This window comes from Petromyzon marinus, chromosome 85 (assembly GCF_048934315.1).
Source record: "Petromyzon marinus isolate PM22_M1 ecotype Great Lakes invasive population chromosome 85, UKy_Petmar_22M1.pri1.0, whole genome shotgun sequence".
Taxonomy (NCBI): Eukaryota; Metazoa; Chordata; class Hyperoartia; order Petromyzontiformes; family Petromyzontidae; genus Petromyzon; species Petromyzon marinus.
In genome coordinates, this window is record NC_133750.1 from 6,553,695 (window position 1) to 6,573,694 (window position 20,000).

At 60.3% G+C, this 20,000-nt stretch overlaps 2 protein-coding genes across 4 annotated transcripts in view; both read right to left on the reverse strand.

The window, feature by feature from the left end:
* The window catches only part of LOC142907942 (adhesion G protein-coupled receptor L3-like), a 15,705-nt gene extending 11,744 nt beyond the window's left edge, over positions 1-3,961 (reverse strand). Inside the window, exon 1 of the mRNA XM_076057955.1 lies at positions 3,865-3,961. The gene's annotated coding sequence lies outside the window, so the exon portion shown is untranslated. The remainder of the gene's footprint in view (positions 1-3,864) is intronic.
* Positions 3,962-4,736: 775 nt separating this feature from the next.
* Positions 4,737-20,000, reverse strand: part of LOC116936991 (latrophilin-like protein LAT-2) — a 65,316-nt gene continuing 50,052 nt past the window's right edge. For 2 of the 3 annotated variants that reach the window (XM_076057936.1, XM_076057935.1), the window contains exons 8-10: positions 16,662-17,029; positions 10,990-11,337; positions 4,737-5,662 (exon numbers count right to left, since the gene is read on the reverse strand). In XM_076057936.1, the coding sequence (XP_075914051.1) occupies positions 4,820-5,662; positions 10,990-11,337; positions 16,662-17,029 (1,559 nt within the window). In that variant the 3' untranslated portion in view covers positions 4,737-4,819. Of the gene's footprint in view, positions 5,663-10,989; positions 11,338-11,381; positions 12,083-16,661; positions 17,030-20,000 lie in introns of those variants that run through there. The other variant, XM_076057937.1, reaches the window with a different exon arrangement.

Genomic DNA, 20,000 nt, shown 5'->3' on the forward strand with positions numbered 1-20,000 from the left:
TCCCCGTGTCTCTCTCTCTCCCCGTGTCTCTCTCTCTCCCCGTGTCTCTCTCTCTCCCCGTGTCTCTCTCCCCGTGTCTCTCTCTCTCCCCGTGTCTCTCTCTCCCCGTGTCTCTCTCTCTCTCTCCCCGTGTCTCTCCCCGTGTCTCTCTCCCCGTGTCTCTCTCTCTCCCCGTGTCTCTCTCTCTCCCCGTGTCTCTCTCTCTCCCCGTGTCTCTCTCCCCGTGCCTCTCTCTCTCCCCGTCTCTCTCTCTCCCCCCGTGTCTCTCTCTCCCCGTGTCTCTCTCTCTCCCCGTGTCTCTCTCTCCCCGTGTCTCTCTCTCCCCCCGTGTCTCTCTCTTCCCGTGCCTCTCTCTCTCCCCGTCTCTCTCTCTCCCCCCGTGTCTCTCTCTCCCCGTGTCTCTCTCTCTCCCCGTGTCTCTCTCTCTCCCCGTGTCTCTCTCTCTCCCCGTGTCTCTCTCTCTCCCCGTGTCTCTCTCTCTCTCTCTCTCCCCCGGTGTCTCTCCCCGTGTCTCTCTCTCTCTCTCTCCCCGTGTCTCTCTCTCTCCCCGTGTCTCTCTCTCCCCCCGTGTCTCTCTCTCCCCGTGTCTCTCTCTCTCCCCGTGTCTCTCTCTCTCCCCGTGTCTCTCTCTCTCCCCGTGTCTCTCTCTCTCCCCGTGCCTCTCTCTCTCCCCGTCTCTCTCTCTCCTCCCGTGTCTCTCTCTCTATCTCTCTCTCTCTCTCCCCGTGTCTCTCTCTCCCAGTGTCTCTCTCTCTCCCCGTGTCTCTCTCTCCCCGTGTCTCTCTCTCTCCCCGTGTCTCTCTCCCCGTGTCTCTCTCTCTCCCCGTGTCTCTCTCTCTCCCCGTGTCTCTCTCTCTCCCCGTGTCTCTCTCTCTCCCCGTGTCTCTCTCTCTCTCTCTCTCCCCCCGTGTCTCTCCCCATGTCTCTCTCTCTCTCTCCCCGTGTCTCTCTCTCCCCGTGTCTCTCTCTCTCCCCGTGTCTCTCTCTCTCCCCGTGTCTCTCTCTCTCCCCGTGTCTCTCTCCCCGTGCCTCTCTCTCTCCCCGTCTCTCTCTCTCCCCCCGTGTCTCTCTCTCCCCGTGTCTCTCTCTCCCCGTGTCTCTCTCTCTCCCCGTGTCTCTCTCTCTCCCCGTGTCTCTCTCTCTCCCCGTGTCTCTCTCTCTCCCCGTGTCTCTCACCGTGTCTCTCTCCCCGTGTCTCTCTCTCTCCCCGTGTCTCTCTCTCTCCCCGTGTCTCTCTCTCTCCCCGTGTCTCTCTCTCTCCCCGTGTCTCTCTCCCCGTGCCTCTCTCTCTCCCCGTCTCTCTCTCTCCCCCGTGTCTCTCTCTCCCCGTGTCTCTCTCTCTCCCCGTGTCTCTCTCTCCCCGTGTCTCTCTCTCTCCCCGTGTCTCTCTCTCTCCCCGTGTCTCTCTCTCTCCCCGTGTCTCTCTCTCTCTCTCTCTCCCCCCGTGTCTCTCCCCGTGTCTCTCTCTCTCTCTCCCCGTGTCTCTCTCTCCCTGTGTCTCTCTCTCTCCCCGTGTCTCTCTCTCTCCCCGTGTCTCTCTCTCTCCCCGTGTCTCTCTCTCTCCCCGTGTCTCTCTCTCTCCCCGTGTCTCTCTCTCTCTCTCTCTCACCCCGTGTCTCTCCCCGTGTCTCTCTCTCTCTCTCCCCGTGTCTCTCTCTCCCTGTGTGTCTCTCTCTCCCCGTGTCTCTCTCTCTCCCCGTGTCTCTCTCTCTCCCCGTGTCTCTCTCTCTCTCTCCTCCCGTGTCTCTCCCCGTGTCTCTCTCTCTCTCTCCCCGTGTCTCTCTCTCCCTGTGTCTCTCTCTCTCCCCGTGTCTCTCTCCCCGTCTCTCTCTCTCCCCCCGTGTCTCTCTCTCCCCGTGTCTCTCTCTCTCCCCGTGTCTCTCTCTCCCCGTGTCTCTCTCTCTCCCCGTGTCTCTCTCTCTCCCCGTGTCTCTCTCTCTCCCCGTGTCTCTCTCTCTCTCTCTCTCCCCCCGTGTCTCTCCCCGTGTCTCTCTCTCTCTCTCCCCGTGTCTCTCTCTCCCTGTGTCTCTCTCTCTCCCCGTGTCTCTCTCTCTCCCCGTGTCTCTCTCTCTCCCCGTGTCTCTCTCTCTCCCCGTGTCTCTCTCTCTCCCCGTGTCTCTCTCTCTCCCCGTGTCTCTCTCCCCGTGCCTCTCTCTCTCCCCGTCTCTCTCTCTCCCCCGTGTCTCTCTCTCCCCGTGTCTCTCTCTCTCCCCGTGTCTCTCTCTCCCCGTGTCTCTCTCTCTCCCCGTGTCTCTCTCTCTCCCCGTGTCTCTCTCTCTCCCCGTGTCTCTCTCTCTCCCCGTGTCTCTCACCGTGTCTCTCTCCCCGTGTCTCTCTCTCTCCCCGTGTCTCTCTCTCTCTCCCCGTGTCTCTCTCTCTCCCCGTGTCTCTCTCTCTCCCCGTGTCTCTCTCCCCGTGCCTCTCTCTCTCCCCGTCTCTCTCTCTCCCCCCGTGTCTCTCTCTCCCCGTGTCTCTCTCTCTCCCCGTGTCTCTCTCTCCCCGTGTCTCTCTCTCCCCGTGTCTCTCTCTCCCCGTGTCTCTCTCTCCCCCCGTGTCTCTCTCTCCCCGTGTCTCTCTCTCTCCCCGTGTCTCTCTCTTCCCGTGTCTCTCTCTCCCCGTGTCTCTCTCTCTCCCCGTGTCTCTCTCTCTCCCCGTGTCTCTCTCTCTCCCCGTGTCTCTCTCTCTCCCCGTGTCTCTCTCCCCATGCCTCTCTCTCTCCCCGTCTCTCTCTCTCCCCCCGTGTCTCTCTCTCTATCTCTCTCTCTCTCTCCCCGTGTCTCTCTCTCCCAGTGTCTCTCTCTCTCCCCGTGTCTCTCTCTCTCCCCGTGTCTCTCTCCCCGTGTCTCTCTCTCTCCCCGTGTCTCTCTCTCTCCCCGTGTCTCTCTCTCTCCCCGTGTCTCTCTCCCCATGTCTCTCTCTCTCCCCGTGTCTCTCTCTCTCCCCGTGTCTCTCTCCCCGTGTCTCTCTCTCTCTCTCTCTCCCCCCGTGTCTCTCCCCGTGTCTCTCTCTCTCTCTCTCTCTCCCCGTGTCTCTCTCTCCCCGTGTCTCTCTCTCTCCCCGTGTCTCTCTCTCTCCCCGTGTCTCTCTCTCTCCCCGTGTCTCTCTCCCCGTGCCTCTCTCTCTCCCCGTCTCTCTCTCTCCCCCCGTGTCTCTCTCTCCCCGTGTCTCTCTCTCTCCCCGTGTCTCTCTCTCCCCGTGTCTCTCTCTCCCCGTGTCTCTCTCTCCCCGTGTCTCTCTCTCTCCCCGTGTCTCTCTCTCTCCCCGTGTCTCTCACCGTGTCTCTCTCCCCGTGTCTCTCTCTCTCCCCGTGTCTCTCTCTCTCCCCGTGTCTCTCTCTCTCCCCGTGTCTCTCTCTCTCCCCGTGTCTCTCTCCCCGTGCCTCTCTCTCTCCCCGTCTCTCTCTCTCCCCCCGTGTCTCTCTCTCTATCTCTCTCTCTCTCCCCGTGTCTCTCTCTCCCCGTGTCTCTCTCTCTCCCCGTGTCTCTCTCACCGTGTCTCTCTCTCTCTCTCTCTCTCCCCCCGTGTCTCTCTCCCCGTGTCTCTCTCTCTCTCTCCCCGTGTCTCTCACCCCGTGTCTCTCTCCCCGTGTCTCTCTCTCCCCGTGTCTCTCTCCCCGTGTCTCTCTACTCCCCGTGTCTCTCTCTCTCTCTCCCCGTGTCTCTCTCCCCGTGTCTCTCTCCCCGTGTCTCTCACCCCGTGTCTCTCTCCCCGTGTCTCTCTCTCCCCGTGTCTCTCTCTCTCTCTCTCCCCATGTCTCTCCCCCCGTGTCTCTCTCTCTCTCTCCCCGTGTCTCCCCCCGTGTCTCTCTCTCTCCCCGTGTCTCTCTCCCCCGTGTCTCTCTCTCTCCCCGTGTCTCTGTCTCACCTTATTGGCGGTCTGTCCCACGCCGGCCAGAAAGACAACATTGGCGACCAGCAGGCAGACGGCGAGGTTCTTGTGCAGTGTCTCCCCCGTGTCTCTCTCCCCGTGTCTCTCACCCCGTGTCTCTCTCTCCCCGTGTCTCTCTCTCCCCGTGTCTCTCTCCCCGTGTCTCTCACCCCGTGTCTCTCTCTCCCCGTGTCTCTCTCTCCCCGTCTCTCTCTCTCTCTCTCCCCGTCTCTCCCCCCGTGTCTCTCTCTCCCCGTGTCTCTCTCTCCCCGTGTCTCTCTCTCTCTCCCCGTGTCTCTCTCTCCCCGTGTCTCTCTCTCCCCGTGTCTCTCTCTCCCCGTGTCTCTCTCCCCACTGTGTCTCTCTCTCCCCGTGTCTCTCTCTCACCCCGTGTCTCTCTCTCCCCGTGTCTCTCTCTCACCCCGTGTCTCTCTCACCCCGTGTCTCTCTCTCCCCGTGTCTCTCTCACCCCGTGTCTCTCTCTCCCCGTGTCTCTCTCTCTCTCCCCGTGTCTCTCTCTCCCCGTGTCTCTCTCTCCCCGTGTCTCTCTCTCCCCGTGTCTCTCTCCCCACTGTGTCTCTCTCCCCGTGTCTCTCTCTCCCCGTGTCTCTCTCCCCGTGTCTCTCTCCCCCCGTGTCTCTCTCTCCCGCCGTGTCTCTGTCTCACCTTATTGGCGGTCTGTCCCACGCCGGCCAGAAAGACAACATTGGCGACCAGCAGGCAGACGGCGAGGTTCTTGTGCAACGTCTCCCCCGTGTCTCTCTCTCTCTCCCCGTGTCTCTCTCTCTCCCCGTGTCTCTCTCTCTCCCCCGTGTCTCTCTCTCCCCGTGTCTCTCTCTCTCCCCGTGTCTCTCTCTCTCTCCGTGTCTCTCCCCGTGTCTCTCTCTCTCTCTCTCTCCCCGTGTCTCTCTCTCTCTCTCCCCGTGTCTCTCTCTCTCCCCGTGTCTCTGTCTCACCTTATTGGCGGTCTGTCCCACGCCGGCCAGAAAGACAACATTGGCGACCAGCAGGCAGACGGCGAGGTTCTTGTGCAGTGTCTCCCCCGTGTCTCTCTCCCCGTGTCTCTCTCCCCGTGTCTCTCTCTCTCCCCGTGTCTCTCTCCCCGTGTCTCTCCCCCCGTGTCTCTCTCTCCCCGTGTCTCTCTCTCTCCCCGTCTCTCTCTCCCCGTGTCTCTCTCCCCGTGTCTCTCTCTCCCCGTGTCTCTCTCCCCGTGTCTCTCTCCCCGTGTCTCTCTCCCCGTGTCTCTCTCTCCCCGTGTCTCTCTCTCCCCGTGTCTCTGTCTCACCTTATTGGCGGTCTGTCCCACGCCGGCCAGAAAGACAACATTGGCGACCAGCAGGCAGACGGCGAGGTTCTTGTGCAACGTCTCCCCCGTGTCTCTCTCCCCGTGTCTCTCTCTCTCTCTCTCCCCGTGTCTCTCTCCCCGTGTCTCTCTCCCCGTGTCTCTCTCTCCCCGTGTCTCTCTCCCCGTGTCTCTCTCTCTCCCCGTGTCTCTCTCCGTGTCTCTCTCCCCGTGTCTCTCTCTCTCTCTCTCTCCCCGTGTCTCTCTCCCCCCGTGTCTCTCTCTCTCCCCGTGTCTCTGTCTCACCTTATTGGCGGTCTGTCCCACGCCGGCCAGAAAGACAACATTGGCGACCAGCAGGCAGACGGCGAGGTTCTTGTGCAACGTGGTTCTGTCCGACTGCAGCGTGGGACAGGCGCAGAACGTGATGACAGAGAGGAGGAGGCAGACGCAGGACAACAGCAGGCCCAGCCACGTGATGACGGACAGGGACAGCCGGTGGGCTGCCTCCAGCTGACGGACACGGGGAGAGAGAGAGACACGGGGAGAGAGAGAGACACGGGGAGAGAGACACGCACGGGGAGAGAGAGACACGGGGAGAGAGACACGCACGGGGAGAGAGAGACACGGGGTGAGAGAGAGAGAGAGAGAGACACGGGGAGAGAGAGAGACACGGGGAGTGAGAGAGACACGGGGAGAGAGACACGGGGAGAGAGAGAGAGAGAGACACGGGGAGAGAGACACGGGGAGAGAGACACGGGGAGAGAGAGAGAGAGACACGGGGAGAGAGACACGGGGAGAGAGAGACACGGGGAGAGAGAGAGAGACACGGGGAGTGAGAGACACGGGGGGAGAGACACGGGGAGAGAGACACGGGGAGAGAGACACGAGGAGAGAGAGAGAGAGAGACACGAGGAGAGAGACACGCGGAGAGAGACAGAGAGAGACACGGGGAGAGAGACACGGGGAGAGAGACACGGGGAGAGAGAGAGAGAGACACGGGGAGAGAGACACGGGGAGAGAGACACGGTGAGAGAGAGAGACAAGGGGAGAGAGAGACACGGGGAGAGAGACACGGGGAGAGAGACACGGGGAGAGAGAGACACGGGGAGAGAGAGACGGGGAGAGAGACACGGGGAGAGAGAGACACGGGGAGTGAGACACGGGGAGAGAGAGACACGGGGAGAGAGAGACACGGGGAGAGAGAGACACGGGGAGTGAGAGAGACACGGGGAGAGAGACACGGGGAGAGAGAGAGAGAGAGAGACACGGGGAGAGAGACACGGGGAGAGAGACAGAGAGAGACACGGGGAGAGAGACACGGGGAGAGAGACACGGGGTGAGAGAGAGACACGGGGAGAGAGACACGGGGAGAGAGAGAGACACGGGGAGAGAGAGAGAGACACGCACGGGGAGTGAGAGAGGGACACGGGGAGTGAGAGAGAGACACGGGGAGAGAGAAAGACACGCACGGGGAGAGAGACACGCATGGGGAGAGAGAGACACGGGGAGAGAGACACGGGGAGAGAGAGACACGGGGAGAGAGACACGGGGAGAGAGAGAGACACGGGGAGAGAGACACGGGGAGAGAGAGACGGGGAGAGAGACACGGGGAGAGAGACACGGGGAGAGAGAGAGAGAGACACGGGGAGAGAGAGAGAGACACGGGGAGAGAGACACGGGGAGAGAGACACGGGGAGAGAGACACGGGGAGAGAGAGACACGGGGAGTGAGAGAGAGACACGCACGGGGAGAGAGACACAGGGAGAGAGACACGGGGAGAGAGAGAGACACGGGGAGTGAGAGAGACACACATGGGGAGAGAGAGAGACACGGGGAGAGAGAGACACGGGGAGAGAGAGACACGGGGAGAGAGACACGGGGAGAGAGAGAGAGAGAGAGACACGCACGGGGAGAGAGACACGCACGGGGAGAGAGAGACACGGGGAGAGAGAGAGACACGGGGAGAGAGAGACACGCACGGGGAGAGAGAGACAGACACGGGGAGAGACACACGGGGAGAGAGAGACACGGGGAGAGAGAGACACATATGGGGAGAGAGACACGGGGAGAGAGAGAGAGACACGGGGAGTGAGAGAGACACGGGGAGAGAGAGACACACATGGGGAGAGAGACACGGGGAGAGAGAGAGAGAGACACGCACGGGGAGAGAGACACGGGGAGAGAGACACGGGGAGAGAGAGACACACATGGGGAGAGAGACACGGGGAGAGAGACACGGGGAGTGAGAGAGACACGGGGAGTGAGAGAGACACGGGGAGAGAGACACGGGGAGAGAGAGACACACATGGGGAGAGAGAGACACGGGGAGAGAGAGACACGCACGGGGAGAGAGAGACACGGGGAGAGAGAGAGACACGGGGAGAGAGACGGGGAGAGAGACACGCACGGGGAGAGAGAGACACACATGGGGAGAGAGACACGGGGAGAGAGAGAGAGACACGGGGAGAGAGACACGGGGAGAGAGACACGGGGAGAGAGAGACACGCACGGGGAGAGAGAGACACGGGGAGAGAGACACGGGGAGAGAGACACGGGGAGAGAGAGACGGGGAGAGAGAGACACACATGGGGAGAGAGACACGGGGAGAGAGAGACACGCACGGGGAGAGAGAGACACACATGGGGAGAGAGACACGGGGAGAGAGAGAGACACGGGGAGAGAGACACGGGGAGAGAGAGACACACATGGGGAGAGAGACACGGGGAGAGAGAGAGAGACACGGGGAGTGAGAGAGACACGGGGAGAGAGACACGGGGAGTGAGAGAGACACGGGGAGTGAGAGAGACACGGGGAGAGAGAGACACGCACGGGGAGAGAGAGACACGGGGAGAGAGAGAGACACGGGGAGAGAGACGGGGAGAGAGACACGCACGGGGAGAGAGAGACACACATGGGGAGAGAGACACGGGGAGAGAGAGAGAGACACGGGGAGAGAGACACGGGGAGAGAGACACGGGGAGAGAGAGACACGCACGGGGAGAGAGAGACACGGGGAGAGAGACACGGGGAGAGAGACACGGGGAGAGAGAGACGGGGAGAGAGAGACACACATGGGGAGAGAGACACGGGGAGAGAGAGACACGCACGGGGAGAGAGAGACACACATGGGGAGAGAGACACGGGGAGAGAGAGAGACACGGGGAGTGAGAGAGACACGGGGAGAGAGACACGGGGAGAGAGAGACACACATGGGGAGAGAGACACGGGGAGAGAGAGAGACACGGGGAGAGAGAGACACGCACGGGGAGAGAGAGACACACATGGGGAGATAGACACGGGGAGAGAGAGACGGGGAGAGAGAGACACACATGGGGAGAGAGACACGGGGAGAGAGAGAGACACGGGGAGAGAGACGGGGAGAGAGACACGCACGGGGAGAGAGAGACACACATGGGGAGAGAGACACGGGGAGAGAGACACGGGGAGTGAGAGAGACACGGGGAGAGAGACGGGGAGAGAGACACGCACGGGGAGAGAGAGACACACATGGGGAGAGAGACACGGGGAGAGAGAGAGAGAGACACGGGGAGTGAGAGAGACACGGGGAGAGAGACACGGGGAGAGAGAGACACGGGGAGAGAGAGAGACACGGGGAGAGAGACGGGGAGAGAGACACGCACGGGGAGAGAGAGACACACATGGGGAGAGAGACACGGGGAGAGAGAGAGAGACACGGGGAGAGAGACACGGGGAGAGAGACACGGGGAGAGAGAGACACGCACGGGGAGAGAGAGACACGGGGAGAGAGACACGGGGAGAGAGACACGGGGAGAGAGAGACGGGGAGAGAGAGACACACATGGGGAGAGAGACACGGGGAGTGAGAGAGACACGGGGAGAGAGACACGGGGAGAGAGAGACACGCACGGGGAGAGAGAGACACACATGGGGAGATAGACACGGGGAGAGAGAGACGGGGAGAGAGAGACACACATGGGGAGAGAGACACGGGGAGAGAGAGAGACACGGGGAGAGAGACGGGGAGAGAGAGAGACACATGGGGAGAGAGACACGGGGAGAGAGAGAGACACGGGGAGAGAGACGGGGAGAGAGACACGCACGGGGAGAGAGAGACACACATGGGGAGAGAGACACGGGGAGAGAGACACGGGGAGTGAGAGAGACACGGGGAGAGAGACGGGGAGAGAGAGAGACACGGGGTGAGAGACACGGGGAGTGAGACACGGAGAGAGAGAGAGACACGGGGAGAGACACGGGGAGAGAGACACGGGGAGAGAGACACGGGGAGAGAGAGAGACACGCACGGGGAGAGAGACACGGGGAGAGAGAGAGACACGGGGAGAGAGAGAGACACGGGGAGAGAGAGAGACACGGGGAGAGAGAGACACGGGGAGAGAGAGACACGGGGAGGGAGAGAGAGGATACGTGTGAGTGAGTGAGTGACTGACTGAGTGAGTGTCTGAGTGAGTGACTGAGTGAGTGTCTGAGTGTCTGAGTGACTGAGTGACTGAGTGACTGACTGAGTGACTGAGTGAGTGAGTGACTGAGTGAGTGACTGAGTGAATGAGTGACTGAGTGACTGAGTTACTGAGTGAGTGACTGGGTGACTAGCTGAGTGAGTGGGTGAGTGACTGAGTGAGTGACTGAGTGGGTGACTGAGTGACTGAGTGAGTGACTGAGTGAATGAGTGACTGAGTGACTGAGTGAGTGACTGGGTGACTAGCTGAGTGAGTGGGTGAGTGACTGAGTGAGTAGCTGAGTGAGTGAGTGACTGAGTGAGTGAGTGACTGAGTGACTGAGTGAGTGAGTGACTGACTGAGTGAGTGACTGAGTGAGTAGCTGAGTGAGTGACTGAGTGTCTGAGTGACTGAGTGACTGACTGAGTGACTGAGTGAGTGACTACCTCTGTGTAGACTGGAGCGGCGAGGATGGCGAAGTGGGTGAGGTGGTGACAGGAGCACGTGGTGGACATGAGGGTGGTGAGTGACTGGGTGAGTGAGTGAGTGACTGAGTGAGTGACTGAGTGACTGAGTGAGTGAGTGACTGACTGAGTGAGTGACTGAGTGACTGACTGAGTGACTGAGTGACTGAGTGAGTGACTACCTCTGTGTAGACTGGAGCGGCGAGGATGGCGAAGTGGGTGAGGTGGTGACAGGAGCACGTGGTGGACATGAGGGTGGTGAGTGACTGAGTGACTGAGTGAGTGACTGAGTGACTGAGTGAGTGAATGACTGAATGAGTGACTGAGTGAGTGAGTGACTGACTGAGTGACTACCTCTGTGTAGACTGGAGCGGCGAGGATTGCGAAGTGGGTGAGGTGGTGACAGGAACACGTGGTGGACATGAGGGTGGTGAGTGACTGAGTGAGTGACTGAGTGTCTGAGTGACTGAGTGAGTGACTGAGTGGGTGACTGAGTGACTGAGTGAGTGACTGAGTGACTGAGTGAGTGACTGAGTGAGTGACTGGGTAACTAGCTGAGTGAGTGAGTGAGTGACTGAGTGAGTGACTACCTCTGTGTAGACCGGAGCGGCGAGGATGGCGAAGTGGGTGAGGTGGTGACAGGAGCACGTGGTGGACATGAGGGTGACTGAGTAGCTGAGTGAGTGACTGAGTGACTGAGTGACTGAGTGAGTGACTGAGTGAGTGAGTGAGTGACTGAGTGACTGAGTGAGTGAGTGACTGAGTGAGTGACTGAGTGACTGAGTGAGTGACTGAATGACTGACTGAGTGACTGAGTGACTGAGTGAGTGACTGAGTGACTGAGTGAGTGAGTAGCTGAGTGACTGAGTGACTGACTGAGTGACTGAGTGAGTGACTGAGTCACTGAGTGACTGAGTGACTGACTGAGTGACTACCTCCGTGTAGACCGGAGCAGCGAGGATTGCAAAGTGGGTGAGGTGGTGACAGGAGCACGTGGTGGACATGAGGGTGGTGAGTGACTGAGTGAGTGACTGAGTGTCTGAGTGAGTGAGTGACTGAGTGACTGAGTGAGTGACTGACTGAGTGACTGAGTGAGTAGTAGTGGTACTGGTGACTACCTCTGTGTAGACTGGAGCGGCGAGGATGGCGAAGTGGGTGAGGTGGTGACAGGAGCACGTGGTGGACATGAGGGTGGACTGCAGGCGGATGCAGCCGCTCGTCCGCCAAGATGCGGACACCGGACTCCAGAAGGCGCAGACAGAGACACGGGGGTGAGACACCGCCTAGGGAGACACGGGGGAGAGACACGGTGAGAGAGACAAGGGGTGAGACACGGAGAGACACGGTGAGAGAGACACGGGGGGGAGACACGGTGAGACACGGAGAGACACGGTGAGACACGGGGGTGAGACACGGGGAGACACGGTGAGACACGGGGGTGAGACACGGGGGAGAGACACGGTGAGACACGGAGAGACACGGGGAGACACGGGGAGAGAGACATGGTGAGAGAGACACGGGGGAGAGACACCGCCTAGGGAGACACGGTGAGAGAGACACGGTGAGACACGGTGAGACACGGGGGTGAGACACGGGGGAGAGACACGGTGAGACACGGAGAGACACGGGGAGACACGGGGAGAGAGACATGGTGAGAGAGACACGGGGGAGAGACACCGCCTAGGGAGACACGGTGAGAGAGACACGGTGAGAGAGACACGGTGAGAGAGACACGGGGGAGAGACACGGGGGGGAGACACGGGGAGACACGGGGGTGAGACACGGTGAGAGAGACACGGGGGGGAGACACCGCCTAGGGAGACACGGTGAGAGAGACACGGTGAGAGAGACATGGGGGGGAGACACGGGGAGACACGGGGGTGAGACACCGCCTAGGGAGACACGGTGAGACACGGAGAGACACGGGGAGACACGGGGAGAGAGACACGGTGAGAGAGACACGGGGGGGAGACACGGGGAGAGAGACACGGGGAGACACGGGGGAGAGACACGGGGGTGAGACACCGCCTAGGGAGACACGGGGGTGAGACACGGGGAGACACGGGGGGGAGACACGGGGGTGAGACACGGGGGTGAGACACGGGGAGACACGGTGAGAGAGACACGGGGAGAGAGACACGGGGAGACACGGGGGGGAGACACCGCCTAGGGAGACACGGGGGGGAGACACGGGGAGACACGGGGAGAGAACACGGGGAGAGAGACACGGGGAGACACGGGGAGACACGGGGAGAGAGACACGGGGAGACACGGGGAGAGAGACACGGGGAGAGAGACACGGGGAGACACGGGGAGAGAGACACGGGGAGAGAGACACGGGGGGAGACACGGGGAGAGAGACACGGGGGGAGACACGGGGAGACACGGGGGAGAGACATGGGGAGAGAGACACGGGGAGAGAGACACGGGGAGACACGGGGAGACACGGGGAGAGAGACACGGGGAGACACGGGGAGACACGGGGAGAGAGACACGAGGAGAGAGACACGGGGAGAGAGACACGGGGGGAGACACGGGGAGAGAGACACGGGGGGAGACACGGGGAGACACGGGGGAGAGACACGGGGAGAGACACGGGGAGAGAGAGACGGGGAATTGCTAGTATCCCATGTCTCATACCAACAACAACAACAACCGCCGTTCGCCACTAAGTGGCGGTGACGTCACCACGACGCTTGTGCCAGGCTATGTGCACCCTGAGGCCACGTGAAGTGTCGAACGCCCGCTGGCAGGAGGTCACGGGGCAGACCCAGCAGGTGCCACGGGTCGACTGACTGAGATGACTGGCTGATGCACCACCTGTGCCCCCTACTGTGCCAACCCGCTGTGCTTTAGCCACCCGGCGCTCCGCTCGTTGTTGTGAGCGTCGCTCCTCCGCCCTCCGTTGTTGTTGGAGGGCGACTGCCTCCAACTGCCCAGTAGCGTCCTTCACGAGCCTCCTCCACAGAGGCCGATCTTGACACCGCTGGTACCAGTCATCGGCAAGTCCACTCAGCTCCACGTCCTCCTGTACCACATCACTCCATCTCTTCTCTAGCCCGTGCCGCGCCCGCTTAGCCCCCTCGATCCGGCCAAACAAAAGCTGTTTCGGCATGCGTTGGCTGGGCATGCGGGCTACATGACCCAGCCATCGCAGCCTTGCCCGCTGGAGGAGCTCACCGATGGGACCTTGCCCAGATCTTTCAAGGATTTGTGAGCTCCTCACACAATCCAGTCTGGTTAAACCCAGGATGGATCGTGGGCAGGCCAGCCTAAATGTTTCTAACCGGCGAAGATGTTCCATTTAGGGGGGTCCACGTTTCGCAAGCGTAGAGAAGGGAGGGAATGACCGTGGCCGAGAAGACCTGAAGCTTAGTGCGGAGCGACAGACCAGGTAGCTTCCACACAGGGTTACGCAACCGATGAAAAGATATTGCCGCTCGACTGATTCGGAGTGAGACCTCTGCTGTTAAACTGGAGCCGGTCATAAGCACACTGCCCAGGTATGGGAAACTCTCCACTCTCTCCACAAGTGCCCCATCACCGATTGGGAGTTGTGGGGGTGGAGTGTCCGATGGTACAAAATACCCAAGTAGGTGCTTAGTTTTTGGTGGGGCTGATGGTAAGGCCCCACCTCTTAGTGGCACGCTCCAGTCTCAGCAGCAGCGTCTCCAAATCCTCCTCTGAATGAGCAGCTATTACCAAATCATCGGCATACATAACGTGGTTGAGCAATAGGGAGCAATCCCTTGACCGCACCCGGGCATCGATCAGCCTCCCATTATATCTGTACCATATGGAGATTCCCCCTGTACAGCTATTGAAGGCCTCACGAACTACGTGGTCAAAATAGATGTTAAATAATGTAGGAGCCAGAGGACATCCCTGTCGCACCCCAAGGTGTACAGGGAATGGCTCTGACTCCCGGCCACGTAGTTTTACCCGGGCCCGCTCACCATCATGAAGGTCCTTAATGATCGTGAACAGGGGGTCAGGGACTCCGAAAGCACGAAGAACGACCCAGAGCCCAGGCCTACTGATGGTATCATAGGCCTTGACCATGTCAATAAAGCAGAGATGTAGGTCTTGTTGGAATTCCCTACACCTCTGCTGTACCAATCCTGCGGAACCCGTCCAGTGGTCCAGACTGTTGTTATGATGTCATATAGGGCAGTCTGTGCACAAACGCCACCCTCCCTCAGCATTTCGCTTGGGAGATCATCTCTGCCCGCTGCCTTTCCTGGTCTCAGACTCCGGATCGCCTTCAATACTTCCTCAGCAGATGGCACCTCAGCCAGCCACTCACAGGGGGTGACTTCATCCAATATTTGAGGCACCGCAGCCTCAGCAGGGTCATCCTCACTTTGTGCCACGATGTTTTCCTGGCTGAGGGATCTTCCCTCCCCCAGGACCTCACAGAAATGCTCAGCAAATCTGCGAACCTGTTCCTGGGGGTCGGAGATTGGATCACCGTTTTTTCCCCTAATGATGGTAATAGGTGTGGCGCTGCAGGTTACTTTTTGATGGAGTTAAATAGAGATTTGTGATCACGGGCCACTGAGGCAGACTCCATCTCCTCAGCAACCCGCGACCACCACCCATCCTTGCAGCGCCTCACGGCTCTCCGAACCTCCGAGCGAAGGCTGCGGTAAGCCTCCTCATTCTCTGACGTCGGATTCTGTAGCCGATGACAGTGGGCCTGTCTCTTTTTCACAGCCATCCTGAACACCTCCTCTGTCAGCCAGGGTCTCTGGGGAGGTCTGGACCGCGTACCCAAAGCAGCCATTGCAGCTGCATGAGTGACAGTCCTAAACCTCGCCCATTTACCCTCGACATCAGGAGGAGTCGGGGACGATGCCAACCCCAGCCGCAAGCGATGATGAAATTCTCGCTTGCAACTTTCAGCAGATAACTGAGACCAGACCACTTTAGGTTGGAATGGGGTCCTGGGTGTACACCCACCACCGGAGTGGAAGAATGGCAGGCGCATCTTACAAATGACTAGTCGATGGTCAGAGGGCAGATCAGCTCCACGGTAGGTCCTGGTGTCAAGGACATGGGCTCGCATCCGCTGGTCCGTCACTATGTAGTCCAGCAGATGTTCTTGCTTGGACCCGGCATGCATCCATGATGTTGTGTGGATGCGCCGATGGTTGGTAATTACAAGCCCATGGGCTGCACAAAAATCTAGCAGCCTCCTACCGTTGTTATTGAGCTGATCTGGCCCATGCCCTCCAATCACTCCAGACCAGATGGCAGCATCATGACCAACTCGGGCATTGAAGTCACCCAACATGATGACTCTATCCCGAGGGGCCACTTTAGCCAGCACCTGTGACAGGAGGTCATAGAAGGCATCTGACTCATCGGCTTTGCCTGCATCCCTCCACGGATGTTCATCTTCGGTGGTGGCATAAGTAACCACGACCACCACTCCTCGCCTCCGGTTGATGGGAAGGCGAGCCCAAAGTAGCCTGGGGCTTACAGCTTCCCACACCTCACCGCCACGCTCCCACGCCCCCTTCATTCTTTTGTTCAAAAGAAGAGCCACTCCCTGTTGTTTGGCAGTCTGCTGCCCCGAGTAGAGGACTGTCCACCCCTCATGGTGGCAGGAGCCAGAGCCGGTCAACCGGACCTCCTGAATGCCGCAGAGATCCAGGCGGTACCGGTCCAGCTCCCGACAGAGGAGTGGCAGCCTCTCCTCCGCAGTGAGCGTTCGAACATTCCACGTGGCCACCCGTAGTGGCTTTTCGTTGTTTCTGGAGTAGCCCCGAGGGTAGGTATTCAATCTCCTGGCTCCGCCAATTGGGGTTTGGCCAGGAGACGTCATAGACGCCTGTCCCACCAGGGCCTCCGGCACAAGCTTATTAGTTACATATTTCAGTTTAACTCGTGGTTTCGTGGTAATTAATTGAAGGTGGAAGGGTTACCAGCCCCTCGCACCCGTCCAGAGCCCCCGTTTAGCCCATGTGGTGGACACAGATGTCATGAGGGGAAAGGCATCACAACCTGCACCACCACCTCCACCACCACCACCACCACCTCCACAACCACCACCACCTCCACCACCACCACCACCTCCACCACCTCCACCACCACCTCCACAACCACCACCACCTCCACCACCTCCACCACCACCACCACCTCCACCACCACCTCCACCACCACCACCACCACCTCCACCACCACCTCCACCACCACCACCTCCACCACCACCACCTCCACCACCACCATCACCACCATCACCACCACCACCACCACCTCCACCACCACCTCCACCATCACCACCACCACCACATCCACCACCACCTCCACCACCTCCACCACCACCATCACCATCACCACCATCACCACCACCATCACCACCACCACCACCTCCACCACCACCTCCACCACCACCTCCACCTCCACCACCACCTCCACCACCACCTCCACCACCACTACCACCACCATCACCACCACCACCACCTCCACCACCACCTCCACCATCACCACCACCACCACATCCACCACCTCCACCACCACCACCTCCACCACCATCACCACCACCACCACCACCACCTCCACCACCACCTCCACCACCTCCACCACCACCACCACCACCCACCTCACTGTGTCTCAACGTAAACACGACAGGAGTTTCCAGCTGAGTCGATTCCTCTCGTACTCTAGCCAACGTCGTTCCTCCACCACCTCCAACACCTCCACCACCTCCTGCGGGAGACGTCTCCAAGGCAGCCGAAACGACGGCCGATACAACAGAGACACCGCCCATGTGCCTGTCTCCGTCTCTGCGCGTGTCTCCGTGTCCGTCCGTGTCTCCGTGCGTGTCTCTGGCTGATCTCAACGAGGAGGAGGACGAGGAGGACGAGGAGGAGGTGGTGGTGGAGCGAGGATCTGCCGGAGTGGCGTTGCCAGCGACGGTGAGGATGGCCGAGAGGTCACGGTAGAGGGCAAACGCCACGCGGTTACGTCCTGGGTGGGGGAGAGAGACACGGTGAGAGAGAGAGAGAGAGACACGGGGAGAGAGAGAGAGAGACACGGGGAGAGAGAGACACGGGGAGAGAGAGAGAGAGAGACACGGGGAGAGAGAGAGAGAGACACGGGGAGAGAGAGAGACACGGGGAGAGGTGAGACACGGGGAGAGAGAGAGAGACACGGGGAGAGAGACACGGTGAGAGAGAGAGAGAGACACGGGGAGAGAGAGAGAGAGACACGGGGAGAGAGAGAGAGACACGGGGAGAGAGAGAGAGAGAGACACGGGGAGAGAGAGAGAGAGACACGGGGAGAGAGAGAGACACGGGGAGAGGTGAGACACGGGGAGAGAGAGAGAGACACGGGGAGAGAGACACGGTGAGAGAGAGAGACACGGGGAGAGAGAGAGAGAGACACGGGGAGAGAGAGAGAGAGAGACACGGGGAGAGAGAGAGAGAGAGACACGGGGAGAGAAAGAGAGAGACACGGGGAGAGAGACACGGTGAGAGAGACACGGGGAGAGAGAGAGAGAGAGACACGGGGAGAGAGAGAGAGAGACACGGGGAGAGAGAGAGAGAGAGAGAGACACGGGGAGTGAGAGAGAGAGACACGGGGAGAGAGAGAGAGAGACATGGGGAGAGAGAGAGAGAGAGAGAGACACGGGGAGAGAGACACGGTGAGAGAGAGAGAGAGAGACACGGGGAGAGAGAGAGAGAGACACGGGGAGAGAGAGAGAGAGACACGGGGAGAGAGAGACACGGGGAGAGAGAGAGAGAGAGACACGGGGAGAGAGACACGGGGAGAGAGAGAGCGACACGGGGAGAGAGACAGACACGGGGAGAGAGACACGGGGAGAGAGAGAGACACGGGGAGAGAGACACGGGGGGAGAGACACGGTGGGAGGGGTGAGACACGGGGAGAGAGACACGGGGAGAGAGAGAGACACGGGGAGAGAGAGAGACACGGGGAGAGAGAGAGACACGGGGAGAGAGAGAGACACGGGGAGAGAGAGAGAGAGACGGGGAGAGAGAGAGACACGGTGAGAGAGACACGGGGGGAGAGACACGGTGGGAGGGGTGAGACACGGGGAGAGAGACACGGGGAGAGAGAGAGAGACACGGGGAGAGAGACACGGGGAGAGAGAGAGAGACACGGGGAGAGAGAGAGAGAGACACGGGGAGAGAGAGAGAGACACGGGGAGAGAGACACGGTGAGAGAGAGAGACACGGGGAGAGAGAGAGAGAGACACGGGGAGAGAGAGAGAGAGACACGGGGAGAGAGACACGGTGAGAGAGAGAGACACGGGGAGAGAGAGACACGGTGGGAGGGGTGAGACACAGGGAGAGAGACACGGGGAGAGAGAGAGACACGGGGAGAGAGAGAGAGAGACACGGGGAGAGAGAGAGAGAGAGAGACACGGGGAGAGAGACACGGGGAGAGAGAGAGAGACACGGGGAGAGAGAGAGAGACACGGGGAGAGAGAGAGACACGGTGAGAGAGACACGGGGGGAGAGACACGGGGGGAGAGACACGGGGAGAGAGACACGGGGGGAGAGAGACACGGGGGGAGAGACACGGGGAGAGACACGGGGAGAGAGAGAGACACGGAGAGACACGGGGAGAGAGACACGAGGAGACACGGGGAGAGAGACACGGGGGGAGAGAGAGACACAGAGAAACACGATGAGAGAGAGAGACACGGGGAGAGAGACACGGGGGGAGAGACACGAGGAGACACGGGGAGAGAGAGACACGGGGGGAGAGAGAGACACACAGGGAGACACGGGGAGAGAGAGAGAGACACGGGGGGAGAGAGAGACAAGGGGGGAGAGACACGAGGAGACATGGGGAGAGAGAGACACGGTGAGAGAGACACGGTGAGAGAGAGACACGGGGAGAGACACGATGAGAGAGAGACACGGGGAGAGAGACAAGGGGAGAGAGAGAGACACGGAGAGACACGGGGAGAGAGAGACAAGGGGGGAGAGACACGAGGAGACACGGGGAGAGAGAGACACGGGGGGAGAGAGAGACACAGGGAGACACGGGGAGAGAGAGAGAGAGACACGGGGGGAGAGAGAGACACGGGGAGAGAGAGAGACACGGGGGGTGAGACAAGGGGAGAGACACGGAGAGAGAGAGAGACACGGGGAGAGAGAGACACGGGGAGAGACACGGGGGGAGAGACACGGGGAGAGAGACACGGGGAGAGAGACACGGGGAGAGAGACACGGGGAGAGACACGGGGAGAGAGAGACACGGGGAGAGAGAGATATGGAGAGAGAGACACGGGGAGAGAGAGAGACACGGGGAGAGAGAGAGACACCGGGAGACACGGGGAGAGAGAGACACGGGGAGAGAGACACGGTGAGAGAGACACAGGGAGAGAGACACGGGGAGAGAGAGAGACACGGGTAGAGAGACACAGGGAGAGAGACACGGGGAGAGAGACACGGGGAGAGACACGGGGAGAGACACGGGGAAAGAGGGACACTGGGAGAGACACGGGGAGAGAGACACGGGTAGAGAGACACGGGGAGAGAGACACGGGGAGAGAGACAAGGGGAGAGAGAGAGACACGGGTAGAGAGACACGGGGAGAGAGACACGGGGAGAGAAAGAGAGACACGGGGAGAGAGACACACGGGGAGAGAGACACACGGGGAGAGAGACACACGGGGAGAGAGACACGGGGAGAGAGACACGGGGAGAGAGAGAGACACGGGGAGAGAGAGAGACACGGGGAGACACGGGGAGAGAGGGAGACACGGGGAGAGAAAGACACGGGGAGAGAGACACGGTGAGAGAGACACGGGGAGAGAGACACGGGGAGAGAGAGAGACACGGGTAGAGAGACACGGGGAGAGAGACACGGGGGGAGAGACACGGGGAGAGAGACACGGGGAGAGAGAGACACGGGGAGAGAGACACGGGGAGAGAGAGACACGGGGAGAGAGACACGGGTAGAGAGA